We start from the raw sequence: 20,732 nt of genomic DNA, 5'->3' as shown, positions 1-20,732 counted from the left end.
CTAAGAAATTTTGAAATTCCATTTTAGTAAAAATGTAAGTCTTGCAATCAAATACAAAAAATGATATAAACATCAATTCAGATTACTTATGTCGTCCTCAAGAACTGTACTCTGACATGTGTTCCTATTCTACCCAAGAAGCCCCTTTTCGCCATTCTACGTCTACAAAAAATGATATAAACATCAATTCAAATTATTAATTCTTGTTTTGCATTTCAGGATAATTATATAATGTGACATATCCAGACACGATGATATTGATATCTTCAATTAATACATTACAATGATCCTTAATATCATCAGCATATTTCCCAGGAAGTGCTTTTTCCATTTCCTCCAATAGATTGTTATTATCCTTGTTGATCGCAAGAGTATTCTCAAAGATTTTATTCTCCTCCTTAGTCCAGAAGGAGTTATTGCATGTTCGATCAGTGTTCATTTTTTTTCTAGATCTACAAGGAACCCTCAAACATGAAAAAGGTAAGCTCTTCAAGAGGATTCAGAAAATGGATGAGTGTCAATATATGACCAAAATTTATCATAAATATCAGGCATCTAAAATAAGATTTTTTGTAACCCCTAAAACTTAGAAATCAGAAACAATCACAACAAGACACATTCTTTTAAATCAGTTATGGATACTAAGAAAAATAATGAGTGAATAATAAAAGGAACAATCATGAAGATACATGTGGTATACTACCACAAAATTTTGAAGATATACGAAGCATATTATTAAAGCATTTGCATTCTTTACCTTTTATATCGGTCGAAAGGTTTTATAATAAGAAAGAAGAATACAAAGAAGAAAACTATTTGTCTCAAGATAACAAAAAATCATGTCATTGAGTATATATTTTTGTTATTGTTAGTGATGCAAAAAAAAGATCTTTTGCCTTATACCACAAATGGGAAAGAAATCTTGTCGATCCAACATATGTTATCAAAATAAAGGGAAAAACCAAGGTTCCCTTGTAACACAATCTAACCACTTAAAACTAGGGAATGCGCTAAGACAAAATATATCTTGGTCCAATGGTAATCAATACATACTTGAGGCAGTGGACTATGTGTCCAAGTGTTTTGAGGGTGTTACTTAATGATGCAAAGGTGGTGATAAAGTTCATCAAGAAGCACATCTTCACTAGGTTCGGAACTCCAAGGGCCATGATAAGTGATGGAGGTAAGAATTTCATAAATAGTTCAGTGCATAATTTGCTGGCTAAATATGGAGTGCGACACAAGGTAGCCATAACCTATCATCCTCAGAATAGCGGTCAAGTGGAAGTGTCCAATAGGGAAGTAAAGCAAATTTTGTCAAAGACTGTGAATGCACAAACGAAAATGACAAGCTATACAAAAAGAAGACTAAGAAGTGGCATGACAAGCATCAGTGTCATGCACCTTTGAGCCTAGCCAATTGGTGTTTCTATTCAATTCAAGACTCAAGTTGTTCCATGGAAAACTTCAGTCTCAGTAGAGTGGGCCATTTGGGGTGGTGAGAATGATCCAACATGGAGCTATGGAACTAATAAATAAGGATAAGAGATCTACTTTTCTTGTAAATAGGCATAGAGTGAAACACTACTTCAGGAATGACATTGATAGTGAGCAAGAATCTCTCAACTTGATTGAGGAGTGAGTCATGAGAGGGTCATGCCGCAACGTTAAATCATGCGCTACACAGGAGGCATCTCGTGACTCCTTGTAATAGATAGGATTTCTGGTTTTCCTTTTTCTTATTTCAATTCATAGGAATTAGTATAAAAAAATATGATATATCAGGAAAATACAAAAAATAAGTCGTACCACGACCAAACCTAAGGCGCTGGATGGGAGGCAACCCATTGGGCTTAGTCTAATTGGTGTTATGCTGTAAATGTGCAGGGAATAGGAATGGGGACCCATCATGCGTCACGGAGAAAGGTGACAATTTTGCCTCACCACGAATTAATTTTCCAGGGCGAGGCAGAACACTCTGTAACGTGCACTTGTCGCGGAGTAGGGTAGAAAATTTGGATTCGACGAGAATGATTTTTTTGTCAAAAATAAAGGATCTCCATAATAGAGGCGCGTCGCGGAGGGGGCCCTACTATTTTGTTTCTCTGTGAATTAAATTCTTTTCGCGAGGCAAAACACTCTGTAATGGAGCGGCATCACGCTACCAGGTAAGTTCTTACCCATTTTCTTTCAAACCACCCGACCCAAGTCCCTTTTAACCCCAAATTTCCGTCCCCAAAATCCCCACTTTTATCCCAAATAGTGATTTTCTTCCTCCCCTTCTCCCCTTGCAATTTTTCAAGCGTCAATCCATAATGTGAAGGCAATTCCACCTTTTTCTCTGTCGATTCTACTCGACTACAATATTCAAGGTAAGTATTTTTGTCTATTCTCTTGAAATAGTGGGGTGTTCTTGAAGCTTAGTAATGGTGTTTGATGTTTCAGTGTTGTGGGGGTTGTGCGTGTGATTTTTAGTGGGGGGAAGTGGTGTACGCCGCTTTTTAATGGGTATTTCAAAGTCTTGAGTAGAAATTGCCGAATTGTTTGATCTTATGTAGGCATTGGGTAGAATGGGGTTCTATGAACATGGTAGAGTGAAGTATTGGGGATTGTTGATGAGTAAAATAATCCATTTCATGGAATTTGAGTGTCTATTGTGTGAAGCCTTGAGTAAAACTGTGTGATTATTTCTATGTGGGATTGTGGGTATTTTGTGTTATTGTCAATGGTGGAGGTTGTTTGTATTTGACTGATTTTAGTGGTAACTTAATGTAAAAGTTGAATGTATTAAATGGATGGGTGTGTGTAGTTTTGGGTTGTGCATGTTAACATGTGGGAAGAGCGGAAGGTACGCTAAGCCCCTGATACATCGCTATTCAATTTGACTATAGGTTTTCCTCTACAGCCGATCTTCCTCAACAAATTCAGGTTTTTTCTCTCAAAAAAAGTGGGTACCAAGAATCACCAACAGGAGTAGAGAAAGAAAAAGGTTCTAACAACACATCGGGGAGGACATCAAACCTCATAGCCACATATGGCATTACAAAAGACAAAGTAGCACTGGGATCAAGTAAAGCATATACATCCGGTTGGAAAACTTTCAACATACCGGTAACCACATTCAGAGAATCTTTTTGTTAACCTCAGGTTTGGAGAGCATAGAATCGGTTTTGCTTAGGGGCATTGGATCTTGAACCACTAGGAGTAGCTTGCTTGCCCTCCCTTTCTTTAGCCGCAAGCACTGGGAAATCCCTCATTTTGTGACCATTTTTCCCACAACCATAACAACCATCCGTGCCGGCTAGACAGTTACCATCGTGCTTCCTTCCACACTTAGTGCAATTAGACATAGGCAATTAAGATCCACTACCATTCTCTCCTTGAGGCTTAGGGTTAGACACCCTATCTTTGTTGAACTTAAGAGGAGCATTAGAGGAACCTTGATCGAAAAACCTTTGTTGGAATTCAGGATGACCTTGCCCATCGAACCTTGCATGTGAAAAGTTACCATCACAGGTTTTAGCCCTTTTTACCTCTCTAGAATTTTCCTTAAGTTTATCCTTCTCAATTTGTTGTGCATGTACCATGAGACGAGAGATGTCCATATCATGAATGAGCATTGCAATTCGGAACTCTTTAACCACCATTTCAGACATACCTGAAACGAACGTACTCTTCATGGCCCTTGAATCGACAACCATTGTTGGAGCATACTTTGACAATTGATTGAACTTTAGATCATACTCCCTCACACTCATACTTCCTTGTCGAATGTTAATGAACTCAAGCACCTTAGCTTCCCTCAACCCAAGGGAAAGAACCTATTAGGAAAAGTAGCCTTCAACTTCTCCTAATCAAGAGGACCCGCATCTTCCGACCTCCTTTCTTTCCATTGGTTATACCAAATTTGAGCCACACCTTTTAGTTGATAAACAGTCAACTCCCCCTTTTCCACCGGTGTAACCCCCATGATCATCAAAACCTTATAGACTTCATCGATAAACTCTAGAGGGTCTTCCTCAACTTTCGAACCATAAAATTCCGGAGGGTTCATCCTAGTGAAGTCCCTCACTCTTGAAGTTGTCGTATTCACACTTAAGCTTGCGGGAACCACAACTTCCCAATTGTCTTAGGCCGTCACGGCTTGAGCAAATACTTGAAAAGCAGCCCTAAACTCCGCATTAGACACATGTTCGGCCAAAGGATCGACCGGAACTTGAGGAGCTTGGGGAGGATCTTCTTTTTCCGCATTCTCCCTCACATTCCTTCTAGCATAAGCTCTTCGGGTAGCCATATCCTGAAGAACATAAGATAAGGATTAGGAGAGATACTTTATAGCGTTATACTCTATCGGATGACTTAAGAGTAACGAAAGAAGTGGAGTTTCCTAATCATCTTGTAGCCTCTCATTCATAAATCTGGCACGCTTCACACGCATGAACAAGACTCTACTAGACATGGCTTATGAGACATCCTAGGACCATTCTAAACCTCGTGCCCTAATTACCAAGTTTGTCACGACCTAGGGTACCCCATCGATGTTATATGGCGTATAGAACTTCGAAGGATTCCATACACGCCACTTAGTTTTCATAACATAAGAAAAATAACAATAAGAGTAAAACAATAGTCTGAGTCCAAAACATTTTATAAAATGAAAAGCGGAAGTCTAGACACTTGTCTCAACATAGTCATCTAATACAATAGAATGAAATTGGACCTAGCCCATACATCATGTCCATAAGAGAAAATACATGAAAGAAAGTGAAAACAATAAACTTTGTCCCAGAAACATGAGGACTCACCAAAGCTCGGGTATCAATCAAATCACCCACTATCCACGAAACTGAGCACCCTGAATATCAGACCCTACATTGGGGTAAAATGTAGGCAATAGTATGCGTTATTACAAAAAAATGTACCAAGTATAATAGCCATTCATAAAATATTTAAATCATGCTAAAAGGGACATTTTATTTCATGACATGCAATTGACCAAACTAAATCATCATATGAAAGAGTTATAAAACATAAGTCATAAAACATGGTCAATGCAACCTAACTTAATCTTTAAAACCATTGAACACATATGAGATACTCCTTGAGTAACCTTAGTTAATTATTAATTATGGGGAATTAGCCTTAACCGACATTTATACCACGTGAGTTATAACATGGAATCCGGTGTCTACCCCACATCAAAAAGAGGTGTCCTACTTGCCAAAGGTAAAGACCATAAACTTCTAACCCAAGTGTATCCACTAGTGAATCAACCAATGCACTTAGTGAAGGGATATGGAGATTCCTACTAGAAACTCAGCCTCTAATGTGGGAGAGCTTCCATCTCTGAGATTACTTTGGAAACCCGACCTCTACTACGGGAGAACTTACATCTCACTATCAATATCGACTCGGTGCTAAGCATAAATTCCCACGGAAGAGTCACTTCATACTTGACTTCATTACTCATGAAAAGGTGCCCTTGGACAATCAATTCAAGCTAGTTTCATTAAGATAGCTTTTTGTCTTTGATTCAATTAGGTGAGAAAGCCTTTCAACCTAAGAATCCTTTCTATGTGAGAAAACTTTTCACATCATGCTAATTATGTGATCATAAGAATATCCTTTCACAACACAACATCATCATTGGTACTTTACTGTCAAAGCATCCTTAAAATATTTGCATAGATTTCATAAAAAATGCATAAGTCCATAATTTATCTCCTTGAGGTCAAAACCCACTTTCAATCATCAATTCTTAGAAAACATGGGTTAGATATGGATTTCATCATAAATTCATGTAAAACTAGTAATGGATGCTCAATTTAATAGAACTCTTCCTTTAAGATCAAAATCCCACAACATATACATGTGGATTGCATGGGTTCATAGGGGGTAAACATCATAAAAGCATTGTAATTCATCAATTCATGCGTAGAAGATCATAACTCAATAATTTAAATCAATAATGAAAGGAGCCCAAGCTAATTGAAGAAAACCCTAACTAAATTAGGGAATTCTACAATTTGAAATAGAGAATTTGGGAACTCCATGGATGAAAGAAATCCATGGATGGAAACTATCATACCTTGACTACAAATGCTTGCATGCAATGGAGAAATTCAAACCTAAGCTTAAGACCCAAGGTTGAATCTTATTCTTCTTCTTCAAGTTTCTAGAGGGAGAATATTTGAGAAGAAATTTGGGAACGGTTCCATGAAGTCTATCCCCATACATGAAAGACCTCTACTTCTAAGATATTGCTTAACAACATCTCATACCTTCTAGAAATGGTGCCCATTCTCTGACATTGATCACAACCCTTCACAAAAATCGCAGCATGTTTAAAAAAAGTAGTCCAAAAGAAATCGGATTGCAATACCTTACGTGTTGTGCGCTCGCCTCAGTGGTACCCACCATATGGAGAAGAGTGACAAATCTCCAGTACTTGCATCGCCTCCTTCTCTGCTATACACCTTCGCACCACCTGGTCAGGTCCCTACTTGAAAAACAAAGGCTCATCCCACATATACAAACGAGCCTCATGTTTCACCTTTTGCCTTTGATGTATTGAAGCCCCAGGTGGAAATAAACCACTCACCATAAACTGTACAATATCATCATACCAGGGTACTTGTGCAATGTCCAAGGCTAGCAATTTCTCATCAGGGAATTCTTCACGATTTCGTTCTTCATTCCATACATGAGATGAGTCCTCCAATCTTGACAAATGATCGGCTGTCTAATTCTCAGTCCCCTTTATATCTTTAATTTCCAGATCAAACTCTTGCATGAGTAATATCCATCTAATCAGCCTCGACTTCGCTTCGTTCTTGTTGAATAAATACCTGATCACAACATGGTCAGTGTAAACAACAACCTTGGTGCCCACCAAGTAAGATCAGAACTTATCAAAAGCAAACACTAGTGCACACATCTACTTTTCTATGACAATGTAGTTCAATTGTGCTGTATCCAGAGTCTTACTAACATAGTACATGGAGTGAAACATCTTATCCTTATGCTAGCCTAGCACTGCACCAACCAATGTATCGTTGGCATCACACATGAGCTCGAAAGGTAGCTCCCAATTCAGAGCAATAAAAATAGGCACTTCATTTAACTTCTTCTTTAGTAGCTCCAATGCCTGCAGACAATGTTCATCAAATTCAAATTTCACCACCTTTTCTAATAAACTACACATGGGTCTCGCAGTTTTAGAAAAGTCCTTGATGAATCTTCTATAAAACCCAGTATGTCCAAGAAAACTTCGGACTCCTTTCACAGTGATGGGTGGTGGAAACTTCTCAATGACCTCCACCTTAGCTCTATCAACTTCTTGCCCATTTCTTGAGATTTTGTGCCCCAGTACAATCCCTCCTCTTACCAAGAAGTGGGACTTTTCCCAATACAACACCATATTCATCTCTTCACACCTTGGAAGGACCCTGTCAAAATTAGTCAAACAAAGGTCAAAAGACTCACCAAACACCGAGAAGTCATCCATGAACACCTCAACAAAATCCTCCACCATATAGTGGAAGATTTCCATCATGCATCTCTGGAATGTAGCATGTGCATTGCATAATCCGAATGGCATATGTTTGAACGCATAGGTTCCATATAGACAAGTGAAGGTTGTCTTTTCATGATCCTCTGGTGTAATGACTATCGGATAGTAGCCTGAGTAGCCATCCAAGAAGTAGTAATAATCTTGTCCTGCCATTCTGTCCAACATCTGATCGATAAACGACACAAGATAATGGTCTTTCTTGGTGGAATCATTCAACTTTCTATAGTCCATGCAGATACACCACCCAATTAATGTCCGTGTAAGGATCAATTCATTTTTCTCATTTGTCACAACTGTCATATCGCCCTTCTTGGACACACATTGTACCGAACTCACCCATTTGCTATCAAATATGGGGTACACTATCCCTGCATCTAGCCACTTGATCACCTCTTTCCTTACCACATCCTTCTTGACTGGGTTAATTCTACGTTGGTGTTGTGCACTCGGCTTGTGCCATTCCTCCATGTAAATCTTGTGCATACACAATGTTGGACTTATCCCGTGAATATCAGACATCTCCCAGCCTAAAGTTTCTTTTCTCTTCCTCAGTATACTCAATGTTGCTTCGGCCTGTGGTTCAGAAAAATCTGCAGACAAAATCACAGGTAAGGTCTTATCTTCACCCAAAAGTGCATACCTTAGATGAGTTGGTAATCTTTTTAACTCCATCTTGGGTGATTCTTCAATGAAGGTTTAGGTGGAGGACCCAACACCCTATTCAACGGCTCCCAGTGATCTCTTGATATGCCCACAATTGACACATCCATAAACTGTACCACTTATTGTGCTTTAGCATCCCCATAAATATCATTCCCCACTAAAACACACTCTAGAGGGTCATTGGATGCAATATAATGAGCTTCTATTTCAAGATTTATGACTGTTACAGTAGACAACTCTTCATACACAACTGCTAGTTTCAACGTCTTGTAGACATCAAACACTTCCATTTTGTCATGCACCCGCATAGTCAATTGACCGGCTGCAACATCTGTCATAGCACACCCTGTGGACAAGAAAGGTCTTCCTAAGATGAAAGGAACCTTAGGATCTGGCACAAAGTTCAGCACCACAAAATCTACCGAGAATATCAAGGATCCCACATGAACCAAGACTTTCTCCACAACACCCTCTGGTCTAGCCACTCATAGATCCTCCAACTGCAAGAAAATGGTGGTGCGTTTAAGACTACCCAACCTCATTCTTTTGTATAGTGATTTTGGCATCAGGTTTATACTCGCCCCGAGGTCACACAACTCTCGCGCATGGATGCTCTACCCTATGGTGATCTAAACTATAAAGTTGCTCGGATATTTCAGTTTGGTGGGAAACTTATTTGGATTCTGGAGCTGCACCCTTCAGTAAGTGCCAATGTTTCATGTTAAGTTAACCTCCTCTTTTTTGCCACTATCTCCTTCACATACTTCGTATACCTAAGTATACCCTGAAACACATCTACCAAAAGCAAGTTAATATGAACTTGTTTTAAAAGAGAGGGGAACTTACCAAAACATTTTTCCTCCTTCTGTTTATTAAGTTTCTAAGAAAATAGTGGAGGTGGTTTAAAAATTTGTTGCACTCTTGCTTCTTGTGTAGCTATTTCACTCTCCTTGGGTTCACCCTCTTTACCTGCAGAATTAAAAATTTGCTTCTTAGGATCCAACTCCTCCAACTGCAACCCACTACGCGTACCTGCCTCATTTACCAGTCTGGGATTTGGATCAATATTGCCCTGCAAACCTCCTTGAGGTCGTGAGTTTTGAGCACTAGCAAATTTCCCAAATTGTTTCTTCAGGTTTTTGAGTTGCTAACTGATTTTTTCTTACCTCAACGGCTAGTTGAGCTTGATCAGCCATAATCATTTTCAGCATTTCCTTAGTGCTCATTATACTTTGTTGTTTACTGGGCTGCTCTCGTTGGCCCTGTTGTGGATAATCATGCATATTCCGCTGGAGTCTATATTGGTTCTGACCTTGCGTCTTGTTTTGATTTCCTCCCCGAGAGAAATTTTGATGATTTTGCCAACTAGGATTATAGGAGTTACCATAGATCTGATGACCTCCTCCCCACTGTGCATTACCTACAAAATTGACAGAATCTTGGTTTACCCCACATAACTCGACATTGTGGGCTCGACCTCTGCAAATCTCACACCATGTAGGTGGTTGTTGTACTGCATTTACCTAAGCTTGTTGCTACCCTAGCGATAGGTTGCTGAAGTGCGTATTCATCATGTTTTGCATAGCAATAATTTGTGCAGTTAATGCTTTTACTGCATCTACTTCCAACATTTCATCAGTCTTCTGTACTATCAGTCTGGCTCCTTCTCCATTCCACTCGGGGTTACCTTATGAAATCTTGTTTAGCAGGGTGAACAACTTAGCATATGTCTTCTCCAGAGCCTGTCCACCTGCAACTGAATCAAGTAAAATTTTGGTGTTAGGTTCCAACCCTTCAATGGAGGTGTGGACCAACACCTCGTTATCCTGATGATGGTACGGACAGCTCAATAATATCGATTTAAACCTATCCCAAGCCTAGTACAAGTTTTCTCCTCCTTTTTGTCGAAAGCTCAGTATGTCACTCTTTAACTTAGTTGTTTTCCCAGATGGGAAAAACCTTATCAAGAACTTCCATGCAAGATCGTCCCACGATGTTATGGAGTTCGCGGGCTCAAAATTTAACCAACTTTTTGTTTCCATTAGAAGAGAAGAGAAATAAGGTGAGCCTCACGTAATATGAGTTTACTACAGTTGGAGCGTAAGTGTAACTGATTTTGAGGAAATTCTAGATATGAACTTGTGGATCCTCGTGCGATAAACCGGTGAATTGTCCATTGTTGTGCAACAGTTGCACCATGCTCTGCTTTAGTTCAAATCTTCTACCAGCTTCAGGTTTCTGAATGCATGAAGTAACAGTAGTGGTACATGGGATTACCACGTCTCTCAATTTCATCTCAGCCATCACTACAGGTTCTTCTTGATCAACTCTTTCTACGGGAGTTACTAGTTCACTAGAAACAAGAGGGACTGGGTAAGTGAGTCATCTTTTCCTTCTCCGATCCGGTAATGAAAAACTATTTCTGGTTCAGCTAGAGACTCCACAAAGTCCTGGTCGTCTTCCAGTTTGAAAATTCAACACAACATGCAAAATGAATAGCTAAGATCAAGTTGTCAACACTTTCTTTCTAACTTCAGAAATTAGACAAATCAAATACTTTCTAATTCTAAAGTCCCCGACAACGGTGCCAAAAACTTGTTGCGCCCAATCGCATACACAAGCGTACGTGGTCATTCAAGTATTAAAGTGGCTCTTAAAAAGAGCCAAGTATTGTACCCACATATCCAATACTTTCGATTCGAAACATGTGTTATCAAGAACAATGGAGTGAGTATTTCTATAAGCTAAAATCTAATTAAAAACTTAACTAGTGCAATTAAATTTCAAAAGGGTTTGAACAATGATTAGGTAAATTCCAGGGCTGCAGCCTAAACCCCGACCCTTTTACACCAAGATAAGGGTTTAGAAAGTATTTATAAATTCTTTTACATTCACTTACACTTCAAGTCATTAGAGCAATGTTACAAGAGGAGAAAAGCCAGGGTTTCGAGGGTTCTTTGAGTTTCATCGATTTTGCCAAAAACTTTATTCTTCTAGGTATGTAAGACTACTCATAGTGATTGACTGAGTTCGTTCGCATGCCCTACAACTATTTTCTATTAGTAAAGAATAATTTAGGGTTACATCCTTAGTTTTGATCATTCTTGAGATGATTTTCGGTGTTGAGTTCTGAATTTTATATCCCGATTATTGAGTTGTTATATCTTGCATTGAGATTCTTGAGTTGATTATTCATGTCTATTTTCCAGTAAGAATCTATTGTTGAGTTATTATTGAATTATTACTGAGTTAGTATTGAATATGCTTTTAAGTGAACATTTTTGTCTTAAACTGATTTTCTGAGAAAGAAAATATGAGTTTTGATAAAGAGTCTTAAACTTGATTTGAGTAAAAGATTAAAGGAACTAAAGCCTCATTTGTATTGTAAATCTTATGGATAATACCTTAAGAATGAAAACTTGGACATAATTCACTGAAGCTTGTAATTCACCACAAACTTTTATAGAAAATTCTCATAGCTTGAAGCGTGTAGAAAGACACTGCCCTTAAGGATATTTCACTCAGTATAGGTGTATCCCCCAGGATTCAAAAAGCTCTTCTAGTGTAAAACTAGTAGCCAAAAACTAACAAAGATTCAATAGAAAGAAAACTCAGTATAACAATATATTAAAAGAAGAATTGTTATCTTCTCTTCTCTCCCACACCACAAGTATACGACTTAGATTTATATAGGAAAAATCAGTAACCTCTCTAATTTATCAATGGTTGAAATAGTAAAAACACCCCATAGAGGCATTAAATACTATCAATGAATTTAAGGCAATTCATTTCATTAAAGAATCATTGACAACAACCATATTAAAACAGAAAATAATAGCTAATTAAAGGATAACAATAATGGCAACAAAATATTATATATGGAGAGAAAATACTTAGGACATAAAATAATATTCTCTTTCAAGTATAATAGGAAATAAAATAATTCCTTTTGAGATATTAGAATCATTTTTCCAACAATCCCCTACATATCTCATAAAGAATTTTAAGGAATAAAATAAAATGAGATGTTTTGCTGGGTTGTCACATATGAGTACAATGCATCGAATCTGGTGCCCATAGACTATGAACCAGACCTAGATAAAACAAGATTAAACTTATAGAACAACTAGTGAAGTTTAGAACTTCTACGAACCAATAATTCTTTTGTAAGTCCAGCGTCTTATTCTATCACATTATACTCACACAATCATTGTCATTATCGCGGTTTTTTGCTAGAGGCCATGCGTGTGTCCTAGCATTCATGATTGCCCTAGAATTCTGTCACAATTTCATAAAAGCCGCACCACTTCACACTCATATAGATCCAATCATCAAGTGTATTCTACAGAGCGATACACCACCTATAAAGTATATGACTTTAATCAAGAGTTTAACTCAGCCTCACTTTGCCTTAGCTTGCAGATTGTTGCACTATATTCACATATCATAGGAGGGACATAATTTTATAGTGCTTACTTTATCAACTAATGACATGTTATTACCCATATGAACCTAATTCATGGGATCTCCAATCACATAGGTTGGGTTTCCATCATTGTTGATCTTCTCAAATGACTAAAGGTCTTACTCCCCTCGATGTTTCATTTAGTCAGTGAATTGATCAGATTCACCTCCAACTACACACAAATTATGTAAATAATTTAATCTCACTGCAATTTTTTTGTAACATTGTGTCACAAACACATGTAACTAAATTAGCCGTAGATGTCACCCCCCGAGCCTACACCTTGGGCGAGACAGGAACTCGAGAACCATTGTTGGCCCCAATCATGGCAACTCAAGTCTTTAAAATCAAACAATTGAAATATCAAGACTAAAGAACTCATATATAACTATCTATGAAGCCTCTAGATACTAAGAGGGATGTCGAGACAAGACCCCCGATCATCCTAACAACTGAAGTAGCCAAAAGCAATAAAACAAAACATAACCAAAGAGATCCTTTGGAAAGCAAGGAGGCTGATCAACTAACTTTGAGTGCTCGACTGGATCAACGAGGCGTTGGATGCTAATCCTGGTTACTTATATCTGCATCATGAAATGATGCATGCCAAATGGCATCAGTACATTGAATGTACGAGCATGCGAGGGGAAAACTAAACATGACATAAGCTTAACTGAATTCTGAAAAGAAACACTTACCTCAGCTTTTCTCAACTCATGGATACTCAACTCAATGCAGAAATAAACAACAGATGCAGTTTATATAAAGCACTTAAACAGCAGGTAGCAACTTAATGTATTGAAGAAATACAATAAGAACTCAGTTTATATATAATAAAGTAATATAATTTTGTGCGAGTTTCTCTAAACGATAACCATCACTATGAGCTATGTGATGATACAGCGTCTCGCACATGCTGCCAGAACTGTCCTATAACTTGTTGGGATATAGAACGCCTCAACTAAGTGGATCCACTAGTCTATGCTAAAGGCATCAAGGAATCATCTAAAAAGTATCACCCTTTCTACCCACGTTGGCTACATGGTTTATGGAGGCATTTAGTTGTTATGAACTCATCCCGACATCAATGCTCAATACTACTCCCAAAATACTTAGCTCATATGTTTAAAAACAAAAACTCTTTCTGTGGTTTGAGATAATTACTCAGAAACTAGCTCAAAGGCACTCTTGGAAATTGGTGTTTCCTCTCTTGTTTAATGTGAAAACATTTACTCTTTGGGAATACTTAGTTCCCATATACTCTTTTTAAAGAAATGAACTTCATTTGCTACTCTTACTTAACTCAAAACACAAGTCTTAAAACAAGTTTAAAACATTTACAAAAGACTTTTTAAATGGACTCTTAGAACATTCTAGACTTGGCTCTTAACTTTCCTTGAATTTGAATTTATGAATTCAAGGATTGCGATAGGAAAGATATCATGATGTTTATGAGTATTTTTAGATAGTTAAACATGAGAAACGATCAAGAAATCATTGTCTGGAAGCAAGTCCGCGACGTGGAGATGCATTAAATATTTAAAATATTTGGTCGCGAAATAAATTTTGAGGCAGAAGGTTCCTTGACTGCTCCGGGATGCGGTGAAGAATTCCCAATCTTGAGGAACGGGTTCGCGACCCAGATTCACCCGACTTTTTCCTTCTTCATTTCCCAACGCCAATTCGCCTAAATTTGATTCATTTTCCCAAATTCTCTTTAGATTTAGATACCCAGTAAATGTACATAAGAATCTAACTCAAAACAAATCTATCACTCAACGCAATAATCTCAAGAACTCCTCAATCTCAGCCCAATTCAAGAACGGAAGTAAATTCACGAACACATATCAAAAACATCAAGCTTTCAACCTTTTTAGGAGGAATTCACACTGAAATAAATATGTTTGATGCATGGGTGAACGAACCCAATGCTATGAAAGTCCCACATACCTCGTAGGATTGAATTCTTGGCAAAATCGACAACCAAAATCGGAAGAACTTGACGAATCTTGAACTTTGCTTCTCCTTTCCTCCTCTTTTCTCTTCTCTCAAAGCCCTAGCGTAATTTTCAATTCCGTAAACTGAACTAACTTAGTTTAGACCTAAATGATTTACTAAAAATGGATTTAATTAATTGAGTAATGAAAAGAAAAAAATACCCCTCTAAAATCCGATATTGACTTTCCTTATCTAGACAACCCGACTTCAAATGGGCATATCTCCTTCATACAAACTCCAAATTGAGTAAACTTAGTGGCGTTGGAAAGATAATTCAAAATATTTCCTACGATATCTTGTAGCACACCTAAATAATCCTGTGCTAGGATTTATGGTCGTTTAAAGTTGACCCAAAACTCATACTTAGCTTAACTTGTCAAACTTTCCAAATTGGATTATTTTAAAAAATGGTTTCTTTCAAATTCTAGTTCTTTAAAATAGCGAGGTGTTACAATATCTCCCACTAGGAACATTCGTCCTCGAATGAGATTACTCTTAGTAGACTAAGGGTGTAACATCTAACATCTAGCTCAAACACCCAACAAGCAAAATGTAAATAAAACATGCCAACTTAAAATAAAAACCAAGCAAAGGATTAGTACCTTAATTTGGAACTTCTCTGAATTTAAAGAGATGTGGGTATTTCTTCTTCATATCCTCCTCAGCTTCCCAAGTAGCTTCCTCAACAAATTGATTTCTCCATAGAACTTTGGCTGATGCTACTTCTTTAGTTCTCAACTTCCGAACTTGGAGATCTAAAATCTGAACAGGAATCTCCTCATATGATAAGCTATCCTTGATACCAATATATTCAGTAGGTATGATAAGTGAAGGATCGCCCATGCACTTTTTCAACATGGAGACATGAAATACAGGATGAACCGGTGCTCCATGGCAGGGTTCACGGACTGTGATAGGGTCCACGATCCGTTGACCTACCCGTGGACTTCAATTGTTCAGCCCCTCCCCAGCAGAGGTGGACCACATGGTCCTTCACAGGTCGTGGACCACCTCACGAGCCGTCTTGGTACTCATGGAGGTTAGGTAGGACCCCACAAGGCTCCATCATCAGACCACGCGACCTTTCACGTGCCGTGGTACTAATGATGGGCCATGGTGGCCCTAAGGAAGGCCAACCAGTAGGCCCCCAAACCTAAGCCACCAGACCACAGCCCAAGTGAGGATCATAAGGACCTTCACGCTCCGTGGTCCTCCACACGAGCTGTGGTAAGGCTCAGGGACAAGACCCCCAGCAGTAGCTACTAGCAAATGGTCGTCTTTCTCAAAGTTCTCTAGCAAGGGTGAAGTGATCAAGAGAAGTTGTCACGACCGGCCCCACGGTCTGTGGTCCCTTTCATAGTTCATGAAAGTAGCCGTGGTCAGCCCTGCCAGATTTTTAAGTGGGGTTATTTTGTTCTTTTCCTCTATTCGTTGGGCACCTAAACTACATCGTTTAACCCCTAAAATACGTGGTTTTGATCAGTTTTAGCCTAGAAACATAACTAGAACTTACCTAAGTCAGATCAATCATCAAAACTTAGAAAAATTAAAGCTTAAGAGGAGAAAGAGGTTGAGCAACCCTTGTTCAAGAAACCAACGAGTTTCCATCAGTTCCATCCCTGAAATTAAAAGGTTTCTCCGTGAAATTTGTCACTAGGTATGTGGGATTTCACTTGTGGGTTCCTTTCACCCATTAGGTCCCTAGATTTTGGTTAGAATCTTGATTCCCTTAATGTTACCTAGACCTAGGGTTTCTTGAATGTTAGAATTGTTGGGTTTTAGCTGTTAGAATGATCCAAATCATATTATCATGTTGTAGTATTGTTTTTGCCCAAATTCATGCATAAACTCAGAACCCTAGCTATGTAGCTCTTTTAGTTCATGAATTACACATGTTAGGTCAGTAAATTCAGTTGTATATTAACATACCCCAGTTTTCGAATACATTATTATCAGTATATTAATGTTGCATTCACAGTTTGCATATCAGTATTTTAAGCTATCCAGTATTACAACATTTCAGTTATAAAGTGTTAATTACTTAATCATATAGAAAGCATAATACCGAGTGGACTAGGGTGAGTCACCCTCAAGTCACAAAACTACGTTCCCCGTAGGTTGTAAGTCCCCTCTATCGGCATCATTTTAGTGATCACGCCAGCATGCCTTTATACCTCTCGCAGGGTATATTGGGTCCTCTCGATGGGGCGTATACATCAGACTTTACATTTAGCTCATGTGTTATTATATCGGTTATTAGTAGCTCCCTTATATAGTTCAATGAGATTTTATTGCATTGACCATGTTATCAGTATTGTTCAGTAATCAGTCTCAGCATGTTATAAACTTGGTCATTGCATTCAGCTTAGTCACGTACAGCACTTTCAATATCATTATCATGTTCAAATTATACCATTGCTTTATTACTTGTTCAGTTATGTTATTATTCAGCTTTATTCTATCCTGCATGCTCAATACCTTTCAAGTACTTACACATACTCTACACTGCATCTTCTCGTGATATAGGTTCAGGTCCCCGGCAGTCAAATCATGCATAGATCGATTCCCGATCTTTAGTTCAGCATCATCAGTGGTGAGTCCTCATTCTTTGAGGACTAGTGATATGATTATCTTTCTTGTGTTTAGCTTTAGTTTCAGTTTTGCTAGATCTTGCTGGGGCATGTCCTAGCATTTCTAGTCAGTAGAGGTTTTATTTCAGACATAGTTAGTTTCAGCTTTAATGTTAGAGTTTGACTTTTCATTTGTATTTCAAACTCTCAGTTTTTCTTCTATTCAAAAGTAGTGTATGGGTATTCCCCATTGTTTCATTTTTATTATGATTAAGCTTCTGCATAGTGTTTACTGTTTCAGTTTATCTTTAAGAATGCTTATGATATGCCAGCAGGGTTAGCTAGGGGTCACTCGTGATCCTAAATCCCGTGTTCCATCCAGGAGTTGTCTCAGGGCGTCAAAAACTTTGTATCAGAGCCTTAGGTTTAAGTGTCCTAGGATTTCTAAAAAGCCACACTAATTAGAGTCCTTTTAATGGGTGTGAAGTGCACCACATCTAATGAGAAAGAGGTAGCAAAGTGTTTTAGAAAAACTTTAATTTCTTTGTTACTCTTATCGTGCGTAAGGTATGATCTAATTCCTCGTGCTAATCATTCGTTATATGCTTTCAGTGATCATGCCTCCTCGTAGAGCTTATTCAAGGAATGTGAATGCCAGGATTACAAACGCAGTTCCTCCAGTCCCAGATCAGGAAGTTTTGAATGCTGAATTTTGGAATGCTATCCAGTTGTTGTCTCAGAGTGTGACTAAACAGAACAATCAACAGGTTCCAGTTCTGACAAATGCTAATGTTGGGTCAGCTGCATCTAGAGTTCGTGATTTTGTTAGGATGAATCCACCTGAGTTCTTAGGATCACAGACTGGTGAGGATCCCCAAAACATCATTGATGAGGTCAAGAAGATCTTTGGAATGATGCACAAAACTGGGAATGATCGGGTTGAGTTGGCATCTTACCAGCTTGAGGATGTAGCTCATATCTGGTATACTCAGTGGAAGGAGAATAGGGGGTATAAATGCAACTCCTATTACTTGGGAATGCTTTAGTGAGACCTTTCTGGACAGGTTCTTCCCAAGAGAGTTTAGGGAGGCAAAATCTCAGGAGTTTATGAATTTGTGGCAGGGTTCTATGACAGTCCAAGAGTATGGACTCAAGTTCACCCAACTCTTCAGGTATGCTCCTCACATGGTGGCCGATTCCAGGGCTCAAATGAACAAGTTCATGTATGGGGTATCCTATCTTGTGAAAATAGAGTGTAGAAATGCTATGTTGCTGGAAGATATGAACATCTTTAGTCTCATGACCCATACTCAGCAGGTTGAGGGTGATAATCTTAGGGAACAGGACAAGGAGAATAAAAAGGCTAGGACAGGCAACTATGACTGTTCAGCAGAAGTCTTCAGCTCCAGCACCTTCATCAGCTAGTGTTCCATCCTCCAAGTTCAGAAATGATCCAAAGGGTAAGACATCAGGATCTAAGACTCAAGGTAGTATTTCAGGCACAAAAACCTACCAAACTTGTCCAAAGTGTGGTAAGAACCATCCGAGCGAGTGCCTTACGGGAAAGGAATGATGTTTTTGGTGTGGTCAATCTGGTCACATGTTGAAAGATTGTCCTTCTAAACAAGGTCAAGTAGGTAACAATGGTAGAGCTCAGTCCATAGCTTCAGTAGCACCAACAGGTTGCCGTCTAAGCAGGGTAACTCATCTGATACAGGTGGCAGTCAGCGCCAAAATAGGTTGTATTCTCTCCAGGCTCGCCAAGATCAGGAAGATTCTCCTGATGTAGTCACTAGTACGTTATGAGTCTTTAACTTAGATGTTTATGCAATGTTAGATCCAGGGGCTACTCTTTCCTTTGTAACTCCTTATATAGCAGTCAACTTCAATGCTAGTTCAGAAAATCTCTCAGAACCTTTCTCAGTCTCTACTCCAGTCGGTGATCTAATTATAGCTAAACAGGTATACAGAAATTGCCATGTCATAGTCTCCCAGAAAGTCACCTTAGCAGATCTTGTAGAGTTAGAAATGGTAGACTTTGATATCATTTTAGGCATGGATTGGTTACATTCCTTTTATGCCTCAGTCGATTGTAGAACTAAGATTGTTTGTTTTCAGTTTCCAGGCGAACCAATCTTAAAATGGAAGGGTAGTAGCCTAGCGCCTATGGGTCGATTCATTTCTTACCTTAAGTCCAGAAAGATGATCTCTAAGGGTTATCTCTATTATCTAGTTCGAGTTAAGGATTCTAGCTCCGAAACCCCAACTCTTAAGTCAGTCCAGTAGTGAATGAGTTCCCAAATGTTTTCCCAGAAGATCTTCTTGAAGTTCCTCCAGAAAGGGAAATCGACTTTGGGATTGATCTCCTTCCAGATACCCAGCCTATCTATATTCCTCCTTACATAATTGCTCCAGTAGAGCTTAAGGAATTGAAAGAGCAGTTGAAAGACCTTCTAGGTAAGTGATTCATCAGACCCAGTATTTCCCCATGGGGTGCACATGTATTGTTCGTGAAGAAAAAAGATGGTTCTCTCAGAATGTGCATTGACTATAGGCAGTTGAACAAGGTCACAATTAAGAATAAGTATCTCATCCCTAGGATTGATGACTTGTTTGACAAACTTTAGGGTGCTAGTCATTTCTCAAAAATATACCTCAGATCGGGTTTTCATCAACTCAGAGTCAGAGCTAGTGACATTCCAAAGACAGCCTTCAGAACTCGGTATGGCATTATGAATTTGTAGTTATGTCATTTGAACTAACCAATGCTCCTGCAGCTTTCATGGATTTGATGGAGTGTTCAAGCAGTACTTGGACTTGTTCGTTATCATCTTTATAGATGATATCCTCATTTACTCTAGGAATGAGGAAGAATATGTCAATCATTTGAGGGTTGTTCTGCAAACTCTCAAGGATTGCCAGTTATTCGCTAAATTTAGAAAGTGCGAGTTATGGTTGCAATCTGTTGCCTTCCTTGGTCATATTATGTCTAGCGAAGGGATCCGAGTGGATTCTCAAAAAATAGAAGCAGTGAAACAGTGGCCCAGACCTACCTCTCCTACATATATCAGAAGTTTCTTGGGTCTAGCGGGTTATTACAGAAGGTTCATAGAAGGATTTTCATACATAGCCTCTCCAATGACTAAGTTGACACAGAAGAAGGTCAAGTTTCAGTGGTTGGATGATTGTGAGAAGAGCTTCACAGAACTGACAACTAGGTTTACTACGGTTCCTATTTTGACTCTACCGAGGGTTCTGACGGTTATGTGATCTATTGTGATGCGTCTAGAGTCGGCCTAGGTTGTGTGTTGATGCAGAGAGGTAAGGTTATAGCTTATGCTTCTAGACAACTTAAGGTGCATGAGAAGAACTATCCAACTCATGACCTCGAGCTTGCAGCAGTGGTGTTTGCACTTAAGATTTGAACACTACTTGTATAGTGTTCACGTAGATGTGTTCACAG

At 38.7% G+C, this 20,732-nt stretch overlaps 1 protein-coding gene across 1 annotated transcript; it reads right to left on the bottom strand.

The window, feature by feature from the left end:
• Positions 1-3,143: 3,143 nt before the first annotated feature.
• Positions 3,144-3,758, bottom strand: LOC125839853 (uncharacterized). Its single transcript, XM_049518840.1, has 2 exons — positions 3,402-3,758; positions 3,144-3,332 (listed from the first exon to the last, which is right to left on the bottom strand). Exons 1-2 carry the CDS (start codon positions 3,756-3,758, stop codon positions 3,144-3,146), a joined length of 546 nt encoding a protein of 181 aa, XP_049374797.1.
• Positions 3,759-20,732: the final 16,974 nt, after the last annotated feature.

The sequence above is a fragment of the Solanum verrucosum genome, unplaced genomic scaffold (assembly GCF_900185275.1).
Source record: "Solanum verrucosum unplaced genomic scaffold, falcon-dt-bn FXZP01000221.1, whole genome shotgun sequence".
NCBI classification, from domain to species: domain Eukaryota; kingdom Viridiplantae; phylum Streptophyta; class Magnoliopsida; order Solanales; family Solanaceae; genus Solanum; species Solanum verrucosum.
The sequence above is the reverse complement of the archived record's forward strand: the minus strand, read 5'-3'. Positions and strand labels throughout refer to the sequence as shown.